General features: G+C 39.3%; 1 protein-coding gene across 3 annotated transcripts; it reads left to right on the plus strand.

The window, feature by feature from the left end:
* Positions 1–187: 187 nt before the first annotated feature.
* Positions 188–22,315, plus strand: LOC139623191 (interleukin-1 receptor type 1-like). Of its 3 annotated transcripts, none has more exons than XM_071481227.1 (12): positions 188–380; positions 11,580–11,657; positions 12,837–13,089; positions 14,903–15,095; positions 15,666–15,837; positions 16,043–16,105; positions 16,610–16,745; positions 16,907–17,061; positions 18,072–18,215; positions 18,985–19,152; positions 19,956–20,239; positions 21,573–22,315. In XM_071481227.1, exons 2-12 carry the CDS (start codon positions 11,582–11,584, stop codon positions 21,867–21,869), a joined length of 1,941 nt encoding a protein of 646 aa, XP_071337328.1. In that variant the 5' UTR covers positions 188–380; positions 11,580–11,581; the 3' UTR covers positions 21,870–22,315. The 3 variants fall into 3 exon arrangements, with proteins under 3 accessions (XP_071337328.1, XP_071337345.1, XP_071337339.1); XM_071481244.1 differs by lacking the exon at positions 188–380 and adding an exon at positions 2,419–2,570; XM_071481238.1 differs by lacking the exon at positions 188–380 and adding an exon at positions 11,302–11,481.
* Positions 22,316–23,585: the final 1,270 nt, after the last annotated feature.

The following is a 23,585-nucleotide window of genomic DNA, read 5'->3' on the forward strand; positions in this document are numbered from 1 at the left end:
GACACAGATAATTGTTAACAGTGTAGTTATATAAATTAAATTGTTTCCTTTGAAAAAAAGTGCTGTAAATGCTGTGCAAGAGATCTGTGTATGATGTGAATCATATGAACAAGAGGATCCAAGCTTCTCTCCTCCCAGTTATTGCGCAACAGATTAGGACACTAGCTGGCTTTCAAAAGATCCCTGAAAAGGAAATTGCAACATGTGCTGAAGTCCTCACAGAAGAGGAAGTCAAAGCCGGGGGGAACACGTCTGAGCTTAGATTAAAGTGTGTCTTTTTTTTTTTTTTTAAAGATGTTTACAGGATGTTTTACAGGATTTTCATGTGTGACCTGAGGAGGCTGCTGCTTTTACGAACGGACTAGACTAACATCAAGCTGGTGAGTTCTGTGTTTTGAACAAGATCTAAGAGCAATATCTACAACAACTAAGAGCTGGAATAATTCTACTACTCTGTATAATCAGAAATCTTGACATCACTGTTAATGTCAACCAAACTGGATTTTGCTGGGACAAGCACTGGCCCCCCTGGTCACCAAGCACTAGAGCTGCTTTAGCACATTTGTAGTTCAACCCAAACTCAACTTAACATATATATCAGGATTCCAGGCACTGCAGAGACAGACGAAATTTATGTAACTTTTTCCAAAGATTTTTAACAAAACTGTGCTCATGTGACCCCACCTGCAGAAATTCCCACCCTAATGGGTCTTTTGACAAATGAAGGTCTACTGTGGGTAAAAAAAAAGAAAAAGAAATTGAGTATTGAGTCACCTGCAAGCATGTGCATGTACATCAGAAAATTGCTCCAGAACACGACCGGTGGTCAAATCCTCCTTTTGAACTTCCATTTAATTACTTTAACTCAGATTTGAGAGCAGGGCCATGAATCAAAGGCACCTCTAATTAATTAATTAATTAGTGCTAATTAAATTAGCACCCGCTGCCCGCCAAATGCGTGTAAAATATGTTTTGGCGGATAAAATAATTGGGTCACTCGCCACACATAGGCTACAGCTACGGCAGGTCTACTGATCGCGTTTTGGATTTCGAAGTTGTCCCTGGCTGTCCACCGTGCATGCCCCAGCATTCAAAAACACACCAAGGTCTCTGCTATAACTTCAGCTCAGCCTTCAGGCAGGCAGGCAGAAAGCCAACGGGGCTACTTAGTGGTAAGGTTCGCTGAACAAGAATATTTGCTGGGTGTTTTCAAGTATGTGGCCACACACTGCCGGACAACAGCAACCAGCAAAGAGACAAAGCGAGGAAAGCTGCGGAAGCACCGCTGCACCTGAGAGAAAACGTTAGTTGTTTAGTGACACGGGAGTGAGGCGAGATTGGCTTTTATGCAACACCGTGAGCTGCACCGTGAGCTGCAGCGTGTGTCGGAGGTGCTCCACAGGCCGAGCAGACAACACATGCGGCCGCTTCCAGCAGGATAACGCGCCACGTTACTGCCACAATCCCCCCTGCCCCAAAGTCTGGTCTAACCACAAAAAAGTCCCCTGGTGTACAGGCAAAAGAAAAACAAAACAAGACAGACACTTGCGTTTTTGCTAAAGAGAGTGGAGCATGAGATCTGTGCCCTAACTGCCACGTTGTGGCCGTGAATGTAGTTCACATTTTCGACAGGTTTCCAGGGAATGAGTCATAGCTGAAATACTGCCTGTCTCCTGGGGATTCCTCTGCCCTGTGGGGAAGCCCAGGTGTGGCTTCACACTTCTACACTTTCATTTGCATTGTTTGCATTGTCCTTAATCAGTTTAACATTTAAGTGATGGGAACTGAAAATTTTCCCTGGTAGATGTAATGCTTCATCTTAGTCTTTTGTATCCTTTGGTTCTTTTAAAGATTGTAGACATTTTTATCAAAGAGTTGGTCATTAAACCTCTATGTGTAATTATAGATTCTTGAAAGCAAGATTTTTTACTTTTTACTGTAACTCAGTTGATGTTACAATCTTTGTATCTTCTCACAGCAATATTGTCTTGTGTTGTGTTTGTTGAGATAGAAGGTGAAAGACGTACATTTTCGGTCATATCTACATCTAGAAACATGATTATGTTCTGTATGTACTATAAACTGAAGTTATAACTGTTTGGTCATCTGTTCTGCAACTAATTTTTTTTGGTCTGAACTTTGTTTTAAAATACTGTATGTGAGCTGAAGTTAAAGTGAAATTTTGCCACTGAGGTTAAGCTTCTTGTAAGGCAAGTTCACAGTTTGCTTTGATCAATGAAAGTTATTTTCGACAAGCTTACAGTAAGATTGGTTTGGGTTAGCAGAAGGTTCTGTTGATGGTTTTACAGAGTGTTGAAATGCAAAGGAAGGTGAACAGAGAGTCGAGAGTTGCAATCCAAACATGCTCTTCCTTCTCTTGTGTGCTGTTTGTGCTTTCATTTCATGGATGTGGGACAGGGCTGATGAATCATAGGTTGAGCTGTGTGGTCGAGCCTACAATCTGCACGCGAAGGTCAGAGTTGAGGTTTCCTCTGTCAGCTCTGCTGTCTCGTGTAAACTCATTCATCCTTCCTCTGTCTGTGCGGTGGCTGTGTGTTGCTTTCTGTGAGGTGAGTCAATATATTCTGCTTGCTTTTGGAGCACACTATTAAGGAATGTGTGTATATACTTTTAGAGAGGTGTGTTGTAATTCTAACCCCAAAGGAGACGCACTTCCTTTTACACAATGATCTAATTTTAAGGTATGTATTGATAGTTACACTGATTCGATTTTCTACTATTAAAGCAACAAAATATACCTAAAATCAGTGCCACTGCTTTGAAATCATTTTTTTAAAAAGAAAAAAAAAAATCAAAAAAACTTAATATTTGAAGTATTATTACGGCTGTTCAATGTTGGTCTGTGTTCCTCAAGAGCCTCCTAGAGACCAGCACATTATGTCAAATATTTGGATAAACCATGCAGTTTTTCTCTCTGCTTGTGTTTTCACTGTCAAAGCCGTGCAGGTGTTTTCTCTACAAAAGAGTCTGAGCATTTCATTGGTGTATTTTGTCACATCCTGCATAGCTGAGCCATGTACCTGCAACACAGCTAGAGCTATAACAAGAACACACATCAACTGCCCATAAATAAGAGCACAGCCGTGAAACTAAAGAAGGTTAATTCTTGTTGTTTGTTAAAATGATTTGATTTGCTTTGACAGGTCAGGAGACGTAGCTGTTTATCATTATCAGTCTCTTTCACAACTTTACATTATTGCACAGTATGTTGTTAGTGCACGCTCTTCTGTGTAGTGTTTGTGTAGTTTGAGAGCCACAGTGGAATCAGCACAAGTGAAAAAAATGTGCCAGCAGTCACACACAGCATCTCACCACAAGGCCAAAACAGAAAACATGTTTAGTACTGAGAAATATACGAGAGACTGACCTCAGTGTCAAACATCACATGAGGTCATGCTGGTCATTCTCATGCTCTGCTGTAGGAAGGGTAACTCCCACTGTTTTCCCTCTTACTTACTTTCCATTAATCCTAATTCAAAGATTGCGCTGCTCACACAGACTGCTCTTAAATGACATTTCCAACATAATATCTGCAGTTTCCTTCTTATGACTCTTGAGGGCTGAAAATTGTCATTTATATTAGAATATTCCCACGCTGTTTGTACCAAATCAGTTCAGCAGAGAGGCATTTTCTGCTGTATCTCCAAAATTTTCCGGTGCCTGCTAAATACTGTGTCTTTACTTTCAGCAATATTTTCCCAGAGATGGTTAAAAATACCATGCTTTAGCTGCGGAACATGATCATCAGTAGATAATAATGTGGAGTGTTCCACAAATGGCTAGCACATTTCCTTTCTCCAAAGAAAATAGTCCTGACCTGATGTTTAACAGTTAGTATGTATTAACATAACTATGATGCAAAATAACCTACATGCTGCATAGATCAACATAAAGTTATTATATTTATAGCACATCCTTATTTGCAAATATTGAGGTATGTGCTTCTGAAATAAAAGATAAAAGTCACCGCTTCTGACTCATAGTGTGATGGTTGTACTCTCAAACATGACGAGTCACTCATCTAAGCAAGCTGTTGTATGTGCTGCAGATTGTATTGAGGATATTCATCAAGGACCAGGGTTTCAATTCTCCATCTTAACTTGGGATCACATCCTCTTCCCCTTCCAAAAAAACAAAATAAACCAATTTTTTTTTGCTGTGCTTAGCACTTCATCATTCTAGGAACATGAGAATATTACACTAATGTAGCCGACATGGGCCTTTTTTCTCAAAAGCATCTTAAGGCTAAAGTTGATCTTTGTCCCTTTTTAATTCTATGGGCTGAGATCATCTCAGTGCTATATCACAATCTGCTAGATTTTAGAAGGAGGATACTCTTTAAAATACTTTCAAGAGATGAGCCCCAACCTTGTTGAGTTCATCAGTTCCAAAACTAAATTCACTTGAGTGCTAATCCGCATGGGGCCAAAGAAGGTTGATATCTTTACACGAGACATCCTCTGATACCAGCTTGTGTCATGAAATACTAAATTAAATGTTTTGGATTTGGATTTGCGATATCTGACCTGTTATAGAACAAATGATTTATTAATTATTCAAGAAAATAACCTCACCAGCCTCAATATCACTGTAAATGTAATATCTTTGGGTTTTGGACTGATTTTTGGAAAACGAGCATTTTGACGATGTCATCTTTAGCTCTGGGAACTAATAATGGGCATTTTGTAAACAGAGCAATAAAGAAATGGATTCAGATTATTTAAATAAAAAAATAATGCTGCAGCCCTCAGTTATTCACATAAATTCACAGTTTTGCTAATCACATTGATAAAATCTCTTAATTTTTGGTGCTGTGAAGGGAAATGAGACACAGTGGACCAGATGGAGGGCAGGCCATGTTGGAGCACTCACTGTAATATTTTCCCTCCGGTTTGGAGTTTGGTGTTGTTCCACTCTGCACATTTTGTTTGCTGTTCAATCACAGTTTCAGCTATGAGTGTGACTGAAGAACGGCAGATGGAAGTACATCTTACTGCTGCTGCCTCACGTTTGTTTTGACAGTGAATCATGTTTGGAGACTGCATGTTCATAATGACTCACATCAGTACGGCACCTCGGTGGGCTTTATTTAACCATCGACCAAAACAAATCACTGCCATCATCGCTTTCCACTTCATTGTCTTTTTTTCCAGTTAAATCTTTAATTGTGATGAATATTGTAGCATTACTCAGCTTCATATCTGCACTGGTTTCATATTCAAACTTGGACATCTCATTATTTTGAACTAAGTCTGTCTACATTGACAATAAAAGGAACAATGAAATATTCTTTATTCACATACTTTATCTCTAAGATTGCCAATATAACATGGAATTGGTAATAAAAACATTAACTTCATGTTGTTTATCAAGCCATCTGTAAATGTTCATGTTGTCACAACCTTGGACCTGTGATCACTCTTCAGTCAATGTTGCAACCGCAGGCCCACAAACAGATGGACAAAGTTCGCGCGACTGAGCAGATTTGTAGGCCAACACACCCAACGACCTCTTCACTGAACGCAAACAGAAACAAATGGACACTTGTTCCTTCTGTGAGTTTGCTGTAGTGAAATCAAACATTGCACAAATTTGTTCAGTTAGTGAGGCCCGTTTCCCAACAGTCTGTGTGGTTTCTGCCATGCAAGCATTTTCTGCAACCCTGCTTTAGAGCTCAGGTTACAACATATCACTTTGTGTATTACTATTAATTCAAGTGTATATTTTATAATTAAAAAAAATAATTTTGAACACGATCAGCAGACTCCATCTAAAGTTTGTAACAGTTACTGCTTTAATAAACATAGAAATTTTCCACATTTCCCAGCAGCCTTCCCCCGAGTCCTTATCCACACTTCCCCTCCTTGAAGAGGACAAACACATTGGTAGTAACATTTCCATCAGCCTTTCGCTCCTTCCACCGTCTGCTGTTACCGGAAACTGGAAGCTTTAGCCTTGTTTCCTCTGAACTAATAGTGCCATCCTCTTTTCTGGCGCCTTAAAGGAATCCGGAAAAGTCTCCTCCAAATCTGACTTAATGTCTTAAAATACCTGTGTCCCATTCCAGAGGCTGGATCCCCCAAAGACTACATTACACTACAGGACCAGTGTCCTGAACACAGTTAATTGTGTTCAGGACCTGAAACATCACGGCACCTTGCGTTTTTTAATAGAGTCGTGTTAGCTTCAGGTCAACATGTAGAGTTTTAATGCACAGTAACAAACAAAAGTCACGTTTACATTCAGTGTTACTCAGCAAAATACACTGTGTGTACTCTCGGGGGTTAACAAATGTCAAGAATGTATTTCCTACCTCATGAACACACATGCCAATCAGATTTTTCTTAAAAGTTTGACATCCACGTTTACAAGCAATCGTTGCTGTTACTTGTGGTACACCTGAGACCCACTCAGAGACAAAAACTGCATGGGGGTAATAGAGGCCAAAAATTCACTTGAGAGCAACTTTCTCATGATACCATTTGGAAACTTCTGACTTAAGGTGAAAACGAGTTTTTGAATGTACTATTAGTTGTGGGCTCTGTGACCCTATAGACTGTCTTTGTGTGTGGAGCCAGAACAGGCTCTGGACAGGTCTAGCCTCGTCTTCAGTTCAGGGACACACCTTCAGAGGATCCAGCCTCTGAACTCAGGAAACATCCAGAGGAGATAAGAAGTTGATAAAGGGAGTCAGTCTTTAATGTGATGGCCTTTTTAAATTAAGGTCCTTAAAAATACAGCTGTCTTGCAATTTGAATCTTCATGCTCAAGTAGAAAAGTTAGTGTTGGGCTTGGGAGTCACAACGTTAATAAGCAGACGTGGAGGCAGCGGCAGCCTCTTTTATCTTAACAGTTTCCTACCAGGAAGACAAATATCCATTAACTGTTGTCTGCAGTTCAGTGCAGAGTAGAAAGAAGATAATGCAGTAAAATAAAAGATTAAAGATGGCACGCTGCTTCTAACCATAAGTGTTACATACTCAGTTTACAAAGTGTCAAAGTGTGGTTCTAAATACATTGAAAGTAAACAAAAATTATGTGTTATATGTCATTCAACCTTTGGTTAACAAAATGGAATAGAAGGAAAACCAACACTGTCTAAACCACTGCTCAACCTCTTGCACAGCCAACCGTCAGTGCCTCTGGGCCTCCAGTCGGGAGGAAAAACATTTAGCAGCTTTGCTCTCCTCCATGTGACTCAGTCATTTCCATTCACCTCAGCCTCCCATGCTCCCACGTCTCCATTCGTACCATGGCCTGCTGAACTGATAGCGCTCTTCCCACGCTCCTCTCTGCCTGGGCTTGTCCCAGAGTAAAACTATGCTGCTTAACTGGTCGTAATACTCTAAATCCCTAACAACATCCAGAAGCAGCAGCTGAAATTGGTGTAATAAAGAAAGTTTGATATTCCTTTATGGTTTATGGTTCTTAATGTGTTACAACATGTGATGTAATATTTTGTAATGAACTTTGATTCACTTGAATACCACTTAGTTATGTCATGGATTATGCCTTTGTGCATTTCTAGGCTAATATATGAGGCAATTTAAAAAGTATATATATGAATAGTTTCAAATGCTTTTTTATTAGTAATTTCATTGATGCTGAAATGTTTGGTTAATTAATTGATAGAATAGTTAATAAACAGAAAATAAGTGGTAACAGTTTTGTAAAACAAAAAAAATCTTGTATGTTTATCAAGAAAAATGGCAAACATCGTCTGTCTCCTGCTATTGTAATGTTAGGGTTCTCCCTGTTTTATATATTTCTAAATTGGAATCACTGTGTTATGGTCAATCATAAAAAGCAATGTACATACAAGTCAAGCCCATCGTGTAGATAACACTTGCTTATCATCTCATATAAAACCAACTGAACCGGAGTTAAATTAAATTAAATTAAACTAAACTTAAAATGACACAGATGCGTGTCCGGCCAATCAGACAGTCAATAACAATTAGTAGAGCCTGACCGATACAACAGCAGGCTGACTTTATCAGCCAATTTAAGCTTATTGCAGATGAATCCATGTTTATAACAGTTTATAAGTAACAAGATATTAAAAAACTGGAATGCCAAAACAGGTGCTGTAGTTATATTACCAGTGTCACTATTGTGTAATTTCTCCACTACAGAGCACTGCAAGAGTTTTATCCCTTTATCTGTTGCTAAATAGCCACGAACGTAGCTTATACTATCAAGATAGCTAAAGAGTCATTAATGTATAGATTGACCCTAAATTACTTTATGGTAAATATATGTGGCTCACATGTCAGTACAGTTACAGACACTCCCCATGAGCTTCTTATTAACTAAACATAAGGGATCCTTATCAAACATTGTTTTTTATGTTATGTGATTTGGTTCAAAAGATGATTATCGACTAACATATCAGATTTATTTAAATTCATCACATACTGAAATTAGCATTGACCTTAAAAATTCTGTCAGTCTCTAATTAAAACTTTGATGTGTTGTGCATGTGTCTTCCTTATCTGTATAGTTAAGATGCCCTTTTGTCTTATCTCTGCCCGTTAGTCATTAGTCATGACATTTGATGATGTGCAGTCTATTCATAGTAATAATGCTTATAATTTGTTATTTTTCATGAACTCTTGACACCAGAGAAATTAAACATACTAGAAGCAACAAGTCACTCTTCACGTGGGTCTTGATGATGCATTGATGATGCAGGAAGATGGTCATTCAGTTACTTCAGTCTTATGTTTACTCCTCTGGGAACTAATATGCTTTCCCTTGGTCTGGACCAAGTGAACTGAACTAGAGATGTGAAAGATGCTGATCTGAAAAGTGTGAGCAATAAATGCTGTGGTTTGTAAAAGTCAAACTGCATCTGCATCTTACTTTCACAGCAGCCAGCTAAACCACAAGCACACCTCCATCTACAAAGCTCTGTTTCCATCTGTCTCTTCCTGTAGCAATGTGAGAAATTTAGTTGCTTTGTTTTTTCCTCATTTTGCTGCTACTGTTTGCATGCAAAGGCTTGTGTTTGTCTTAACACTTAGAAAATAATAAGATACAAGGATTTAACTGACATGAGCAGAATACCTTTGTCTTCAGTCACACATCGTCAGGTTGACCCAGGGGGTCGACAAAGTGTTTTGATCAACAGATGTCTCTGTTGGCTTTTCCACCAGGAAAACACGAGGCTTGTAATACACTGCCAGAAACCCTGATCATCCTAACTGCCAGTGAAGCACTTGCACAAAATTTAGTTCAGAAGCCACAAAATGCAACTGGTAGTGGAAATGCTAAGCATTGTGAATGCATGTGATGGTAGATCTGGTTAGATAAGATATGCTATCTGCTGAGGGCTTTCCGATCTGAATATGGCCTCACCCCAGCTGCTGCTGTTTCAACCTATTTAACCATATGTTGTTTCATAACAGTATGTTATGAGTTAGTTCATTTTAATCAACTCACATTTTCAAAGGAGTTTCCTCCAGTTTTCCTCGAGCTCTAGTCAGAGTACAACTTCAAGACTGATAACTAACACAGACACATTTTGGAATGCCTGATACCCTTTCATTAGTCCTGTTTCCCAACACAAACATTTGTATTCTTTGTTTTTATCTTGAAAACACTGTTAACATAGAAACAACTAATTCAAGGGTTAAAGAGGCTTTCCTTGAATTAATTTTGGATCTGGTTTCAAAACTACCGGCCAGCAAAATGAGTAACACCATGGATAAGGATGACTTAACTTGCTGTCAAGAGTCTTTGAGAAATGAATACTTTTATATAGATGCTTTTGGAATCCCTTCAAATTCCCTTCGGAGCTTCAGTCACTGGATTTCACATCTACCTAGAAAACTCAGACTTCTATTCAACTAAGTCAGTTCACACTTAAATACATCTGTTTCCAGGTTTAGTCACATACTTTAATTACAATCCACCCAGATGACTGGACATCCAGTACTTGATGATAATACTAGCTAGAACTGTTTTTTTAACAGCCAACCAATAGTGACCCCATATTGACTTGTAACTCTAAAAAAAATTTAGTAAAAGCACATGTATAGTTTCTTCTCTTTTTCTAGAAGGATACTGTTATATTTCTAAAAGTAACATACTGAAACATAAAAAGGTACTTTATCATGACCCTTAAGTGTACACATGCTTGTACAAGTAACTGTAACCTCCACAGTGTTGTTACCGTTCCGTTTTCACACCAACTCAAGATATCCAAAATTCACAAGCTTCAGTAACCACAAATATGCTTTGACTTGCACATTGTTTAACAGACTAAAGCAAAACTGTCAAACACTCTGAGGCACTGCTCCCAAAACAGCCTCAATTCTTTGTGACATGGATTCCACAAGATGTGGAAAATATACCACTGAGATTCTCATTTCTGCAGATTTGTCAGCTGCACATGCTGACAATCTCCTGTTCTACCACATCTCAAAAGTGTTCTCCTGGATTCAGATCTGATGACTGGGGAGGCCACTGAAGTTCACTGAACTCAATGTCATGGTCATGAAACCGGAAGAGGAAGTAGCCATTAGAAGATGGTAAATTGTGACCATTGGATGCACATGGTCAGCAACAGTCCTCAGATGTGTGCCAGAAGGTTGTGTCATTCATATTAAGGGCCCAAAGTGAACCTAGAAAATATAAGCAGAAAACCAGATTCATCACAACAGGCTACGCTCTACTCTTCAAAAGTCCAGTGAGTTACTATAGCCTGTATGTCAGCTCCAACTAGTCTGGCCATTCTCTTCTGACCTCTCTCATCAACAAGGTGTTTCCCTCCACTGAACTGCAGCTCACTTGATGTTTTTGTTTTTGGCTCCATTTTGGGTAAACTCTAAAGACCTGTGTGTGAAAATTCCAGACCAGCAATTTAAGAAATACTCAAATCAGCCCGTCTGGCACCAACAATTATGCCAACATTAATTGTAGCTCCAGACCTGTATCTGCAGGATTTTATGCATCGTACTACTGCCACACAATAATATTTCCACAAATATAGTTTTCTCTGGACTCAGGTCAAAACCTTGACTGGTTCGCAGCAGCACAGTAATTGTAGTAGCTGTACAAATTTGAGAAAAAGAGGAAGCAAATTCCCCACAAGGGTTTACAGTGTTCATTCACAGATTTACAGACACGACTGAGCAGGAATGCTCACCCACAGCAGACTGGGCGTCCTTCCAGTATTACATATTACGCAGCTTTTTGTCAGTGGTTTCCAAACAAATGACTCCTGAAATACCAGAACATTTGTCATCTATGTCTGAGGTACAGCGGTAGAGGGAGGGTGGAAGAGAGGGGAAAGGAGAGGTAGAGAGAGGCAGAGAGGGGAAAAGAGACAGCGTTTTAGAAATATAAGGTAGTGTGAAGTTTGGCTTAAAGAGGAAAGAAAACTGTGTTTGCTGATTGTTGCTGTGTTTCAAAGCCTCTTGTGACCTGTCAGTGTCACTGGACAGAAGTGCTCCAGTAAGTTGTCAGCTTCTGTTTCAGGCTGTTGTTGCAGCCTTTTCTCTTGTAGCATTTTCAGTCTGATTTTTACTGTTGCTTATATGTGTGTTTTTCAGCCATGGGCCTGAGTTCAACAGTGGGAAGTCTTCTGATTTTCATGGGGTTTTATGGGATCTGTACAGGATTTGAACAAGGTGAGCAGAGTCACACTATTTTCAGAACTACATAAATACTACTAGAGGTCTCAATATATATACTGTGCATACATTTTGTAAGTATTTTTACACATCATATTCCTTATGTTTTGCTGAGTCTCACTGTAACATCTGTCTCCAGTCTGTACAGAAGCTTTTTATTGCCACCTTGTGGCCTCCGCTGTAACTGCAGCAACTTGTGTGTAGCTGTTTTGACATGTGAGCTCCTCAGAAGTCTCTCATTGATTAATGACTTTTCCTGGAAAAAAGCAAAGACTGCCAGGCCGCTATTGTAATCAAACTGATAAGATGCGGCACTACAGCACTAAACACACTAGTGTTTAGTGCTGTAGTAGCTGAGCTGAGATTAGAATCTGACCAGAAAAACAACGTTTAACTCTGCAAATGGTAACTGCTGCCAAATGGCACATTACCAGTTAAGTTTGTTTTTATATTTAGAAACTGTAAGGGGACTGACTTGTTCTACCTGCTGAAATGAATCTGATTAAGTCTACTTTAAAAACAGTGTCACTGAGAAAGGTATTCACTCCTCAACAGCTCAGTGACCATTACTGGAAGTAATATTACCAGACAGCTCCAGATGTGAATGTGAGGCAGACAGCAGACATGCTCATTACCAAATAGTTAATTCTCATTGCAGCCCCAGTTCTCTAATACTCTAGGTGTACAATGTGAACAAAACAAAAGGCACCGTAGTTTCAGTTAAGGCTGCCAGGGAATTGGAAGAATCCATCTCAGTGACACAGAGCATCATGGAAAAATACTGGAGGCCAGACACCATGTCCTCTGTGCATCACCAAATCCCTGAGCTACTAGTCGCATGCCAAAAACAATGTCCAACAAAAAGACATGGTCTGATTCAGACTTTCTCTCTTTTGTGACATACCTTTTTTTTCTAATCGATGAGAGTAAGAATATATGTAAGAGCAAATATAAATACTAAGCATAAGTAAAGAGCCCAAACCTAACCTGTCCTTCTTAAAATCACTTCAAAGTTTGGTAAAGCAAACCAAAGTTTATCTCTCTTTTTTGTTATTAAATCTAATTTCTTGCAGGAAAAATTCTTAATTTGACATAGACAAGTTTGCTCGGAGCTCTGTCTTCTGAATGGCTGAATAAATGACAAATCCATTCTCCACTGTTGTGTGTTTGTTGCAGAGAACTGTACCAACTACAAGATCCAGTTTGAGAGGGTTTTCTCTGTTCCTGGGGATATGGCTATGCTGAATAGCACTTTAGTGTCTCCAGATGTCTTCAACTTCACAAGCGTCCCATACAACATCACCTGGTATGACTCAAAGACGGGTCAAGAAATGAGCAACCAGACAGGTCGAATCCTGGTGAATAGGGAGACTCTGTGGTTTCTTAACGTAAAGCTGGACGACAGTGGGGAATATGTGAGCGTACTGAGGTATGGTAGCATCAGCATATCAATATCAATAGAACTTGAAAGAAGCGATAGAAAATTTGTCCTGATGTGTTTGTGTGTCTGTCTGTACTGTATGAATGTCTGTCTACTAGGGCTGACACTTTTTCATCAAATTTTGAAAACATTAATTCAAATGTGAGAAAAACGTAATATTCAAACATCCTGACCTGTTTGAATTGCAACAGACCATTCAGAGTAGTTTGCCTCATGGTCCAGCAGAGGGCGTGATCAGCTTGATATACTGCATTTCCTATTGACCAATCAGTAGGCTACACTAATGAATAAAAATGGAAGAGGACACTATCAAGCAAAGCTGTGCTGATCAGATAATCTTGACACAAAATCATAAGGCAGTGAGTCCCAACCTTTTCCAACTCACGGCTTAAAAATCTTCAAAATATTGACAACCCACATCCAACCCCATATCCACATGGAGGCCAAATAATGCCTTCTCAGAGCACTTTTCAATGTAATAATAACCAGGACTGAACTGAAAGCAGGGAAAGCTTATTTTTTCTTTTTTGTTTGAAGAGGGGAGGCAAAAAACAAACAATGAATTAGTTTTTAAAGATCATTCCATTTTAAAATATAAAAAAACCCCAAAACATTTATATATTTTTTCTTTTTTATAATTGCTTCTTTTCACCAAATTTAGACCGTTTTTGCAAATGGTTTGTTGGCGCAACAGTGGGCCTAGCCCACAGATGGGAACAACTGGCATAAGGTGTCTTGCTGATTTTGTAAAAACCAGTTGCCTTGTGCTACACAACAGTCCGATTTCCATCCAAATGTATCACAAATTTTAACCAAATTTTTAGAAAGTCAGGAATTTATGCCCATTTCCATCCAAAACAGTTGTGTGGATACCAGGAATAGGTTCACCAAGATAAGCAGTAGGTGGCACCAATTCTCCACTCATGTGCCACTATACCACTGCAGAAGAAGAGGGTGCAACTAGAATTAAAAAAGCACCATGCAGTCAAACACAGGAAAACCATGTATGTATTAATGTGACGGAAAGCTTGGTGATGAAGAGCACACAGGGCAATATAAACTGCTGTTTCTTGTATTGATTCAAGGAACATTTCCGTCTCCCTATCAAGTGTTTCATTTCTCGTCTCTCCTGGGGCCAAAGTGCGTGATATTTCAGTCATGTGATTTTTGTCTGTCATAATTTATTTGCATTGTTTTTTTTTTTATGTGCAAATTGAAAACAGGCATAAAAACAGTTAAATGATAACAGCACCTAATGATAACAAATCTGAGGACTGACCTTCTTGCTTGAACCTGAGATAGGCAGTGGAGGTTTTAAAAATAAGTAGAGCAATGTCAATTGTACAACCTTGTCTGACTGGAAGATTTATATGCAATGACACGCAGCCCATTGGGAATGTTTTGGGAGAAGGTTTTCAGGATAGTGACAGAACTGGATAGCGAACTGGATAGTGACAATTCTACATTATTGCTATTATTGTAATCTTTTGTTCTAAAGAAAGGAGCTAAATTAAAGCTGCTCTAAGTAAAATGAATTCTGAGTGTGCCAGGTTTCAGTAAAGGCAACTGATAGTAAAATACATGCAACTTTCTAAATAGCAGTGAATGAGCCTTGATACAGGTAAAGAGGGACTCTCGAATGTTTAGAGCTGAACACGTGCTATGTGCAGTTTCATGATATCATGGGTACTAAAGTCCTTAAAATGCCGTTTACCTGAGAAACACTTGATTCTTGATTTGGTTCTATTATTTGTTGTAATATTAAAAATAAGCTAATTTTCTCTCTAATTTTTTTCAACAGAACTCCGTTTCAGTGCTACATGCAGGCCACCAGCCTCGTAGTAGATCTGCCAGTGGCTGGAGAGTGTGGAAGGCCAAGGAAAGTTGTTCAAACGATTACCAGTGGAGTATGGGACACCCTATCCTGCCCTCTGAAGGAGTACATTAATAAACTGGACAGCTATAACATCAGTTCCTCCCTCAAGTGGTACAAGGTCAGTTATGGAAAAATCAAGCACTGACATAAAACACTCATAAACCCAATGACTTTATTCCAGATGTTGTTACTTGGCCAGCTCTATAATAATAATAATAATAATAATAATCTTTATTTATAGAGCACTTTTCAAAAACTGCATTACAAAGTGCTTGACAACCACAGCAAAATAAAATCAATAAAATCAATCAATTTCAAAAAGAGGAAAAACAGATAAAAATTATTTTTCTTTATAAACTTTATAGAAATAAAACAGTTCAAGGGAAAGTATAACCAGGAAAAGCTCTCAATAAAGGTATGTTTTAAGAAGTGTCTTAAAAGAGGTTAGCCAACCCGATATCCTCAGGAAGATCATTCCAGAGCCTCAATTTAACATAACAAATATGTCAGTTTGGCAAATTGAAAAAAATCTATATTTTACTGTGAATAAGTAATCTAACATAGATTCAATAATTATGTTATGATGTTTTTGTCTAGTATCTACTGCCACTATTTCAACTTTTTTTTAAACATTTTTTTTATTGTCATTATAAAAAGCCTGACTTTTGTGTTTCTTTTCTTCATCTAGGGTTGTGAGCCCATAGTGGATGGGACAGGCGGGTATAGCTACAGGGATATGACCAAAATGACAATTCAGAGAGTGGAAGCTCAACACAACGGCAACCACACCTGTACCCTGACCTTCACCCTTGGTGGCATCACAGGATCCGTGTCAGAGACAATTGTCGCAGAGGTCACAGGTTAGAATGGAGATAAGTACTTGAGCGTGCTAAAGAGGGCCTTTAGGCTTTAGGTTTGTCCACAACATAGCAGACAGCGAGAATTACTCCCATGACCCTAAAGTGATCACAAGCAACAGAGTGGGAGGAGCTGTAAGAGAGCTACTAACTCTTTGGTGTCATTCCATATTCTGTAAAATGTCTGTGTATATGTCTGTCTTTTCAGATGTGTACTCTTTGGTTCCACAAATGCTTGAACCAGCCAACGAAATAATCAAGGTACAGATGGGTGAGTCCTTGTCTCTAACATATTCTGAGAAATATGGTGTTTTACAGTTGAAATGTTTATTGTTGACTCAGGGTTTGTTCACACCAACATTTGCATTATGGCTAAAAACACAGCTTCCTCATTCATTTTAGTGATAACAATTTGTTGATACCAAAGGGTGAGTAAATGCAAGTGCACACTTCAGGTAGAATATTTTGTAACATGTAACATTGTTATCCTCGCGACTGTCATCAAGTTCACAGGATTGTAAAGTTCTGTCTCACTTAATTAGAAACTGCAAAATGGATTTTCTAGATCATCAAAATTCAACTTTTCACTGTTACCTGAAACATTTATTCACACAAACACAGCGCTACTCTTGGTCTGAACGCTCACTTTGGGTCTAATGCCCCTTCTGTGCATATGTTTGATGTGTACTAATCTGTTTGAGAAACACCACTTGGAAAATAAAATATAGGTGTATAGATTAAGAGAAATTATTTTATTGTTTGTGTATGTGTTTAGGGTCCAATTTCACCAAACAGTGCCGTGTGTTTGTGCCGGGTGTTGGGATGCCCTTCGTTGATATCTTTTGGTTAGCCAGAGATGATTTCATTTTCAACCTCCTCCCCTCAGACCGGGTCTACACATCCCAACAACGGTCAGTACTTTTACCTGTCCTTTTATTTGTGTCGTTTTATCTGCTGCTTTTGAGGTATTATAAGTGAGAAATAAGTTTAAGACACCTCTGCTCTAACCAAGCACAGTAGAATCACATTTTGTTGCATTACTTGTCTTTTTTCTTTTCCCCATTCTCCCCAGTTCGTGGATCCAGGAGGTTCCTAAAAAAGGTGTGTGGTTGGAGCGTCTGCTGCTGTTTTCTGAGCTGAGGGAGGAAGATTTCCACATCAACTACACTTGTCGAGTGTACAGTTCCCGCGGCAATCCTGAGGGATATTTTACTCTGCTACCAGCAGGTAAAAATAGTGATTGTGATTATTCAGTTGGCCAATTAATCAGGCCAATATGGCATCTTAAGACCATTGGTAGTGGCTGATGCCTCACAAGGCTGATAAACAAATAATGTTATTAAATTATTGTATTTTATCAGATGCAGAACATAAATACAACTACATAATATCAGTATTATATATATTGGCCATCCTCAGCCACACTGCTCTCTATAGATTGGCATCAGCCAATGAAAAATGTATATTGGTTGACCACCAGTAAAAAAACACACAAAAAGCCTCCTTTTTAAAAATCTTACTTATAACTTTGGGCTGTTGTCAGAGAGTTTGTTTGATCCAAGTATGAGTCAAAAACCCTTAAATCATCAGTTTCTATCACAGAAGACTAAGAAAATAAGCACATGCACTACAGATCAAACGTTTTAGAGCACCCAGACCCAGTTTTAATTGAAATTTCAGCAGTTCAAGTCCAGTGAATAACATTAAATGGTAATACAGTAACCAGTAAAAGAGGTAAGGTTAAAAATGTAATTAATTCAGTTAATTCAAGGGGTAATTAATTCCAATTAACCAATTAATTCAGTTAATTCAAGGGGTTACTGAGATATCATGTCCACGAGAATGGGATGGACAACCTGACCTTGCTCTGGCTGTCGCCAGCGCAGATGCACAAAAATACAAAAAATGAGAAACGCAAACCAAAAGACAGACAATGGAAGCTGTGATTTTAGATGCAAATCACATTTCATTGCATTTCATTATTATATTCAGTATTATCACTACTGATGCCATTAGCTACAATAAAACATAAAATGTCAGTAGATTATTTTCATGCCGATCATGTGTCTGCGGAGACGGCTCAGCCAGAGTAGGGCACAAAAGCAAGAATAACATCTATGACACTGTGACGATGACGAAGTGTCATCTAATTATAATCCAGTGCTCCTAACTAATCCGTGGTGGAGAAACTATGTAAAACTGCACGTCTGATAGATACTCTATGTTTATCTCTACAGATCCAAACATCATACTTCCCATTGGATCCGTGTTTGTTGGTGTGATGGTTCTCTTTATCATCAGTGTTGTCATCTACTACCTTTTCAAGGTTGACATTGTCCTGTGGTTCAGGGGAGTGTTTCCAATCCTCTATACAAATAAAGGTAATTCACACAGCAGGTGTGTAATTAGTCACATGCTCTTTATTATATGCATGTATGCAATCTAATGATAATGTCAGCTCGCTTACAACACTAAGTTGGAAAAACGCACTCAGTAATGTTGCAGAACACACACACACACACACACACACACACAGTAACACAGTACCCACACATACATCACAACTTGCACATCTTTACATCTACCTCATACCTGACCGCATGTGTCAATGGTGAGAGCAAACAAAGGAAACAAACTAACCACAGAGCCACCTGCACTACTTCTCATTAAATGTCACTTGCTGATTATGCAATGGAAGAACCTTTAACATTCAGAATAGTATGGTGTGGCTGAATTAAGATATGAGGCTGATGTCAGGAAAAACAAACACACTTTTCTGCCCCCTCTAATTGAAGTGTATGTTTGTTCTCTACTTAGTTGAAGCATCTTGCACTGACAGCCCATAGCTGTGTGGGGATAACCTGTATTTTTTTATGTGCATAGAGAAGACAGTCTAGCAGTTTTTCTATTACTAATAATGCAAAAATATCTTACATACGAAGTCCTAAAAACTATATTTCAATTATGTTCTAGTCTTCTTGCATTTTGTAGAAATAAAAATGAAGAACTTGCATCTTTACTTGCTTTTAAGAATAAAGCAATGTGCCAAGAAATGAGACTCAACTTGATTTAAGTCAGTTCAGACTTGTTTAGAATGACAAAAGACTTAACCACATACCCTAAATAAGATGTTCTTTTTTCCTGTGTAAGATTTGGATGGGAAACTCTTTGATGCCTACGTGGCATACCCACAACCCTGTACCATCGGATTCAACGAGAAAGTGGAGACGTTTGCCCTTAACATTCTGCCTCAAGTGTTGGAAAAGGCCTGTGGCTACAAACTCTTCATAGCAGGTCGTGACTGCCAACCAGGGCAGGGTAAGTCACCTACATGGTGGAGACAGCATTGTAGTATTATTTGCCTCATATTCCAGGCACAGACCCACAGTTAGGAGCCACTGGTTTTAATTACACTCTTAGATTTATTACATTAATGTACCCTTCATGTAGAGCTATGTTAGGACTCATCCCTCCACAGGCACAAATGCTCTCCACTCACACCAATAAACATCCAGGAAACGGACACTGAGATCATGGACTCTTACAAGTACCTTGGCGTTCACCCGAACAATAAACTGGACTGGACTTACAACACAAATGCAATCTAAAAAAAAACAGGCTGATCAGGAAGACTAGCTGTGTTCTGGGATGCCTCTTGACACAGTGAAGGTAGTGGGGCACAGCAGAATGGTGACTAAGCTATCATCCCTGTTGGAGAATGTCTCCCACCCCATGCAAGAGACTCTGACAGCACTGAGCAGCTCCTTCAATGACAGGCTGTTGCACCCACGGTGTGTAAAGGAGAGAGACCACGTGTCTTTCCTTCCAGCTGCTGTCAGACTGTACAACAACCACTGCACTCAGTAGACCACACACACACACACCAAAGACTGACAACTCACCATGTGCAATACTTTCACAAACCAACCGTGCAGTATCCATTATCTGCTGCTATTGTTGTTGTGTATATTCAGTATCTGTTACTGACATTTGCAGTTTTTTTTTCTCCTGCACTGTCCACTTTGTTGCTGTAATGCTGAAAATGTCCCCACTGTGGGACTAATAAAGGCCATCTTAATCTTAATCACTTATTAACATTTTCCTCCGTTTCCTCCCTGCAGCCATAGTGGACTCAGTGGAGGAGAACATACAAGCCAGTCGCCGCCTGCTTCTGCTCTACACTGCCTCCACTTTTATCAGCAAAAGACACACAAGCAGCACCAGTAGCAATAATAACAACAACCTCTCCAAGAACATTAATAGCAAGGATAACAGCGAAAGCAAGACCGGTGACAACATTACCAGCACAAGTTATGATGGTGGTGATGAAGACTATCCAGACACAAGGCAACAGTTGGAGTGTGTGGCAGCAATGTACAGAGTGCTGCTGGAGGGATCGCTCAAGGTGAGTAAATAGACTTGTTGATGCATATTCTTGACCGCAGATAAATTTTGCGGAGGTACAAGTGCTCAGTGCTTTAATGAAACTGAACTCTACCCTAACCTTAATCCCAGGCTGCATGCAGTCCAGTCACACTTGATTTAGTGAATTTATTTACCCTGGGCTAACTGCAAAGTACTCATTACAGCTCCAATAGTCAATATTTACCAACCAGTATTGTGAAAGGGTTGGCTCTCAGTAATAAATCCACAGAGATTTTACAGCCTGTTAAGTTTGTGATTTCATCAATCCCATTTCCAGACAGCTGCTTTCAGCAAACAATGTCTTATAAACCCACTGTACACAGCATCAAACAGCTCAATTAGTGGTTAGATGCTGAAGTGGAAAGCCAGGGGTTTGTAGAGACCAAACCACGGCTAAAAGAAGACTGAATTACATTTATCAAATTGACATAAGTGCCATGTTTCTGCCCCAATCCTAATCAGAGTCCTTTTAATATTGAGTATCTGTCTACACCAAGACCAACCTGATACTTATATTTACCTAAATGTTTATCAAATATGTACCTGGCACATTGAAACTGATATACACCTTATTATTCCTGAGCTACTTGATCTGAATGAGGTCCTGGTTCAAAATTATTATAATATTGTTCAATTTATTGATATGAATGAGAGATGAAGTGGAAGAGTGTCACACCTAAAACTGATGTGATCAGCTAGAGAGAAGAAGGATCACTGTGTTGGGGTTGTGGGAACTACAAAAACAAAAAGTTTGCTCTTTGCTAATTAGAAAGAAGCTTGGGATATGACTGATTTACTAGCACCAAAGCTCAGGACATCCTGATGTGAATTGTGTGCAAAGAGCCAACAACCTTAGAGAAAATGTCACATCTGTGTAACTGTCAGCTCGATGTGGAGTTCTTCTGCCCCAAAGTTGCCAAAAAAAAATTGAATTAAAAATGACTGCTGTGGGGGCGACCCAATAGCCAGATGATGATGGTGCGTACCACATAAGCGCAAATGCTCATAGCAGGCAAGTCACAAGTTCGACTCCCGAGCAGCCCGACTCTTTCCTGCATGTCGTTCCCCCTTTCTCTGCCCCCTTCCTATCAGTCTCCACTGTCCTATTCAATAAAGACACAAAAGCCCAGGTTGCAGGTTTATGGCTTCAATTGTTGCATCTAACTGTAACTGCCCAAAAGACAGAAAACCATTCAGGATGATTCAGTGATGGTTTGATTAATTTGGTTCATATTTCTTTAGTTTCATTTATTTCAGTTCATGGTCAAATGCTCAAAAAGGCACCTGGTTCTAATTTTAGCTCTGGTTTACAGGTGGTTCTGGTTGAGTTGGAAGAGATTACCCCGGCTCAGCTGGCTCTCTTCCCAGAGTCAGTGCGTCACCTGAGGAAGAAGCAGGGTGCCGTGCGTTGGTGGAAGAACCTAAGGACGAGGCGAAGGCAGAGGACATGTATGAGGAGGAGAGAGGATGAGGAGACAGGTGGACAGGACACACAGTTGACACCATCCCTCTCTCCTTCCTCCAGATTTTGGAAGGAGATGAGGTATTATATGCCGGTGAGGGGCAAGAGGGCAGTCTACCCAGAGAAAACTGCCCTGTTGAACTTATGATGGGGTTATGATATGTATGTGTCAACTGTTGAACCAGAGAGTAGCTGGTTTCCATTGCACATGTGTATGATAGTGAATACCCCTCACACACAGACACTTCAGAAAGACTGTGCTGTCACCAGAAGCTGTGAGGTGCATGCTCCAAGTCAAGGTCCATAGCCGCACCATGTACAGCATGTGCCGCAGGCTGAGTGACTTATCAAGAAAAGGTGGAACATGCTTTGCTCAAAGACTCGATGACAGCAGCTCACTCCTGGTGTACTACTAATCACAGAGTCTGGGCTGTCTTCAGTTTGCCTGCACCAGTAAATGAACTGTTAACTTTCCCTGGCAGGTGGAGACCGAAAAATAATGTGCATGAAGAAAATGTATATATGTAAAATTAAAAGTGTTAATATGTAAAAAATATATTGATTTTTTAATTAAATTTTCAGTGATGAAAATGATTATGATGTGATTTTTGTCTTGCACCAAACAAGCATGTTCCTTTACATCTGGAGATTATGATTGGAAGGCCATGGGATAGTATGTTGTGACACATTTTACCTTTATGAAAAAAAATTGCAGCTCCTGTGATTTCAATAATATTTCAATTAATTGTCCATCCCAAATTCTTAAAAATAAAATAATAATACCAAAACTGTGCACATACATTATTTTCCATTTAACACTAAACAAGTTAAGTTTAAGTACTTTTATGTTTCCCCTAAAGTCTTGTACTTAGCTGTATGCAAAAGCCAGCATTGACTGTCACACAAGACTGCCACAAGACTACATACAGTATATTCAGTGGAAAGGAAAGTCTGGGTAAAAGTACAGCTTTGAAACCAGATTAACTCCCCAGTGAGGGTCTTTGTTTAAAAGCTTACTTTTGTCAATACATGGGAAGTGTGCAAAGGAAACAGTGTTTTGTTTTTTCCTTCCTCGTTGGAAAAAAAAAAATAAAATAAAAAACAAAACACAGTAGTTCAAGTGAATTAGCAAATTTTACACATTTCATCTACTAAACACTTTAAATTTTAGATTTAGATTTTTCTTTGTACACCTTACTTGAGCTTGGTAATATTTTTTAATCAAAGTTACACAATTTTCGTGTTGTAATGTAGTTGCAAAGAGGGACTTAAATGAAAACTGTTCATTGTGGTGCCTTTACAGATAATATGATGTTCAGTTGGAGGTGATATAGGTGGCCACTGCAAAGTATTTCACATAAAATATTACAAAATCAAACCCACAAAGCAAACAACAAGCAAATGTGGGTGGATAGGAAAAGGATAGTCTGGGTGAAGTCAATTATTGTATTTAATACTGTGACTGCTAGATTACAGACAAAACACCCCGGGGCCTTCATCATCATCACAGGTGACTTTAACCATGTTTCCCTCTCATCCACACTCCCAACCTTCCACCAGTTTGTTAAATGCACCACCCATGAAAATAAGACTTTGGATCTGCTGTACGCAAATTTTAAGGATGCGTACAGCTCCACTGCCCTGCCACCACTGGGCAGGTCAGACCACAACCTAGTCCTGCTCTCACCGTCATACAAGCCTGTGGTTCAGCAACACCCAGCCATAGTGAGGACAGTGAGGAAATGGTCTCCTGAGGCCATGGAAACACTGCGTGGAGCGCTGGAGGCCACAGACTGGGATGCTCTGTATGAGCCACATGGTGAGGACATTGATGGCCTGATTGACTGTGTCTCTGAGTACATTG

This window comes from Trachinotus anak, unplaced genomic scaffold, assembly GCF_046630095.1.
Source record: "Trachinotus anak isolate AG129_WGS33_773 ecotype Australia unplaced genomic scaffold, CSIRO_AGI_Tana_v1 ptg000001l, whole genome shotgun sequence".
Taxonomy (NCBI): Eukaryota; Metazoa; Chordata; class Actinopteri; order Carangiformes; family Carangidae; genus Trachinotus; species Trachinotus anak.